Genomic DNA, 4,662 nt, shown 5'->3' with positions numbered 1-4,662 from the left:
CCCACTGATTCAAATTGGAATCGATGGACAAATCTGTGATTCTAATTCATAATTATATAATGAGAAAAAGAACGCTCTCTGGTCGCGTGGCTCTTGCGTCAAGATATAGGAGCGTGTAAAAGTATCATCCTGCCCTCCATGAAATCAACAATCGAATCTCTGTTGATGCCCCTGTGTGCCATCTCATTGGCCCTCATGCTGGTGCATACACTGCATGATCAGTCAACAATCTCTTGCCCATTATATTATTTAATTTTCATGAAGAAAATCGATTGACCAACTTTGGAGCAAAATAAGTCATTTTCCAACTTTTGTATTTATTCTGGGTAAAAGTACTATTTTGGCTTCCATTGCAATTCTATGTTTTTAAGAATAGATTCTCTATATTCCGGTGGGAGAGGGTGGTAGCGGTAGCAAAGGCGAGGTTAGGAAGGGGCAGTGGTTGTGATGGTGACACCATCATGAGAAGAAGGATGGTGTTTTAGTTTTAACATGAAATTGTTTCTTTACACATCAAATTAACCACGTGTTCATTAAAGAGCATAAGAGTGTGCACTTTCAATTTCGATATTGAAAGAACTTCTCACTTATTTTTAGAATTTTATTGCTATGTTTGGTTGTCAAGAAATGAAAAGAAAAGAAAAAAATAATAATGTTAAGACAAAAGCCATGATGATACAAATAGGGAAGCTTCTGAATCCTTCAAATGAATACTGGCCATTTTTTTTACTACCCGCAGCTCTCCGTCACATTTCGAGTCTCTTTAAATTGAAGATTATTGATTATCAACCTAATCCAGTTACCTCTATTTTGCAGCATCTAGCTTGCTGTGCTATTATTGGAAAGCAATTTTTTTGTATACAGAACTCATCTGTAAATTATCGTTTTTGAATATAATTTTCTGTTATTAACCAAAAAAAAAAAAAAAAGCCATGATGATTCAATGATTGATTTATCTGTATATATCTCTCTTCAATTTTTTTTTTTAAAAAAAAGGACTTTTTCTTTTCTTTTCTATCCTTTTCTTGCGAATCAAACATAACCTGAAATTTGATTTCTATTTCAAGAAAAAATAAAGTTAAAAATAAAAACAAATAGAAATCACCTCATGAAATTGAAATAGAAATCATAAATCTAAGATCTGAATTTTTATTTTCAAAAATTATTAAAAATTAAATAGGAGAAAGAATACTACCTGAGCGCGTGCGGTGCACTACCCCTGTGTCTGGTGTAGTCTTCTTCCCTCTGCGTATCATAGTGGCCATTCACCTGTTCACACTCGGTGTTTGCAGGCAGAAAAAGGGAAGATGTGGAGAAGTTCACTTTCCTTACCCTCACTAAGACAGTTTTCGTCTTCACTTGAAATTCCCACTCTTTATTCCTTCCTCCAACCCTCCATCTTTGCCCTGAAGAAAACTTCGGCAGCTCCACCAACCCCCAAAATCCAAGGTTCAACCCCAAAAACCCTAGCGCTAGATGACAAAGATGCCCTAGAATTAAATCTCCAAACTTCCCTGGACAATCAAAATACTGACGAGGCGTGGAAATCTTTCAAGATCCTCACAAGCAACTCAACCTTGCCGAGTAAGCATCTCTCCAACTCCCTCATTACCCAATTATCTTCTCTCAAAGACGTTCATAATCTCAAGAGGGCTTTTGCTTCTGTGATATTTTTATTAGAGAAGAACCCACAATCACTTTCTTTCGAAACCATACAGATCCTGTTACAGTCCATGAAGTCAGCAAACACTGCTGCCCCTGCGTTTTCTTTAATCAAATCTATGTTTAAGAACAGGTTTTTCCCTCCTTTTAGTCTTTGGGGACCCGTGCTTATTGAAATTAGCAGGAAAAATGGTAGCTTTGTTGCGTTCTTACGAGTTTTTAATGAGAACTGTAGGATCGCCTTGGATGAGAAATTGGATTACATGAAGCCTGATTTGGTCGCTTGTAATGCTGCCCTGGAGGGGTGTTGTTATGATCTGGGGTCTGTGAGTGATGCCCAAAATGTTTTGGAGACAATGTCTCTCCTGGTTGTTCGTCCAGACGAATCGAGTTTTGGATTTCTTGCATACCTGTATGCACTGAAGGGGCTTGAAAACAAGATCATTGAATTGGAGAAGTTGATGGATGGTTTCGATTTTCCATCAAAAAGAACGTTTTACATTAATCTGATTAATGGTTATTTGAAATCAGTCAGTTTAGAATTTGTCTCTGCAACTGTACTGCGTAGTTTGCAAGAGGGAGAGGGAAAAGAATCAAATTTTATGGAAGAAACTTATGGTGGGATTGTGAAGGGGTTTCTTCAAAAGGGAGGTGTCAAGGATTTAGCAAAGTTAATTATTGAAGCTCAGAAGTTGGAGTCTTCTTCGATCAGTATTGATAGCTCTGTTGGGTTTGGAATTGTGAATGCATGTGTTAATCTTGGTTTATTAGATAAAGCACACAGCATTTTGGATGAGATGAATGCTCTGGGAGGTTTTGTTGGCCTTGGGGTTTATGTGTCTATCTTGAAGGCTTACTGTAAAGAGCATCGGACAACTGAGGCTGCTCAATTGGTTACTGAGATCAGTGCTTCAGGGCTTCAGTTGGATGCCAGTAGCTATGATGCTTTGATAGAGGCAGCCATGTCAAGCCAAGATTTTCAGTCGGCTTTTTCTCTGTTTAGGGACATGAGAGAGGCGAGAACACATGATTTGAAGAGTAGTTACTTGACTATAATGACAGCTTTAACTGAGAATCACCGGCCTGAGCTAATGGCAGCATTCCTAGATGTGGTAGTCGAGGACCCACGAGTTGAAGTGGGTACTCATGATTGGAATTCAATTATTCATGCCTTCTGTAAGATTGGGCGGCTAGAGGATGCAAGACGGACCTTTAGAAGGATGGTGTTTCTTCAATTTGAACCTAATGATCAAACCTACTTGTCTCTTATAAATGGGTACACGACAGCAGAGAAATATTTTAGTGTCTTGATCCTGTGGACAGAAGTAAGGAAACGGATATCCTCCAGTGAGGAGAAGGTTGTCAAGTTTGATAGCAACTTGGTGGATGCATTCTTGTATGCTTTGGTTAAGGGGGGTTTCTTTGATGCTGTTATGCAAGTTGTAGAAAAGGCAAAGGAGATGAAGATATTTGTTGATAAGTGGAGGTACAAGCAAGCTTTTATGGAGACCCATAAGAAGCTCAAAGTATCAAAACTGAGGAAGAGGAACTTTAGGAAGATGGAAGCACTTATTGCTTTTAAGAATTGGGCTGGTTTGAGTGCATGAACTTAGCTGTTGCTCTAATCTTAGTTTGTTTTCTTTGAGTTATCAACTTATATTGCACAGCTTGACAGTTACTGATTGACACCTGAGCAGCGATGTCTCAACTTATAATGTGTTATAAAATTTTCCTGGTCAGTGTTGCAAATTTTAGCCTTTTTCTCCCCCTTTTTACAATTTGCATTCCAATATTACCTCAGTGCTTGGGAATATGTTTATGAGGTTTAACTGGGGAGTGGTTTGAATTTGGTAATGACATGGAGAACCTGGTCTTCGCCCAATTTTATTGTTTGAACATACCTAGTGCAATAAGGAGAATATTTCCTCAATTTGCATTGATCCATTATTTGAGTTCCCAAGCAGATTTGGAATTTTCATGGGAGTGAGTATAACTAGTCCTGCAATACTGCAGAAAGTTGAAAGTGCTTGACAAGATGTTCTCTGTAGATGTAGTTCAAGATCCAAGCACTGAGCTGCTTGAGTGGAGGTTCCAATAAGCTAGACTGGACATTCTGCTTGGGTTCAGCCAGGAATATTGATGATGGGATTGAGATAGGGAGACCAACATGGGCATAAAGAGTTTGACAAAGATAAGATGATTTCTAGGGCTTAGGTGCTTAAAGGGTATAACTTGGCCCACAAGTGGGAAAAAGAACTACTAGAAATATTTGGGAAAAATCACTCACAAGTGGGAAACAGAACATTTGAAATGTTTGGAAATTATCGTTTTCTTAGCATAAGATTGGGTGGATTTGGGCTTCCACCATGTGAAACTGAAGAACTTTGATGTTCTTCGTCGATGTCTGAATTCGGGGCAATGGGAGAAGCTCTATAATGAATGTGGCAGGTCTAGCAAGATGAATTCTCAATTGATCTTATGTTATCCGACTCTTGTCATTATTGCAATCCTAGAGCATTATGGATTTTATGCACTTATTGTTTATGTTCAAAGGAGAAGAGGGAGAGAAAAAGAACAATTGATTTAAAGATGATTCTCCAGCAAAGCTTAAGATTTGGTTCTCTTTAGTATACATTGACTTTTGTTATGACTGTGTACTTTGGGATGACATGGTTATGGATCACTGCCTTCGGCAAAAATATTCCTAGTAGCTGGTTTATAGTTCTTAGTTTTGAGCCTTTCAAGTTAAAAATGTTCTATGTAGAATCAAATTCTCCCATGTTCTTAATTTAAATCAGATTAGCTTTAGTTCTGACTAGTTGCATAAAAAATTGTGACTTTGTCTTACCCTCTATAGAAAGTTCTTTGATGCGAAGAACGTACATATTCTTCACTTTAACTATGAACAAATGGAAGAGTACTTTTGAGATTTTCCACTTGTAGAGTTTATCTTCTATATAGAATTTTTCCTTCCTTGAATTGATACATGTAAATGTGAAG

The 4,662-nt window shown here is 37.8% G+C and overlaps 1 protein-coding gene across 1 annotated transcript; it reads left to right on the top strand.

Annotated features, from left to right (window-relative positions):
• Nucleotides 1-1,266: 1,266 nt before the first annotated feature.
• LOC122670790 (pentatricopeptide repeat-containing protein At1g69290) lies at nt 1,267-3,625 on the top strand. Its single transcript, XM_043867774.1, has one exon. The coding sequence runs from the start codon at nt 1,308-1,310 to the stop codon at nt 3,267-3,269; it is 1,962 nt and encodes a 653-aa protein (XP_043723709.1). The 5' UTR covers nt 1,267-1,307; the 3' UTR covers nt 3,270-3,625.
• The last annotated feature ends 1,037 nt before the right edge of the window (nt 3,626-4,662 follow it).

The sequence above is a fragment of the Telopea speciosissima genome, chromosome 8, assembly GCF_018873765.1.
Source record: "Telopea speciosissima isolate NSW1024214 ecotype Mountain lineage chromosome 8, Tspe_v1, whole genome shotgun sequence".
Classification (NCBI taxonomy): domain Eukaryota; kingdom Viridiplantae; phylum Streptophyta; class Magnoliopsida; order Proteales; family Proteaceae; genus Telopea; species Telopea speciosissima.
The sequence above is the reverse complement of the archived record's forward strand: the minus strand, read 5'-3'. Positions and strand labels throughout refer to the sequence as shown.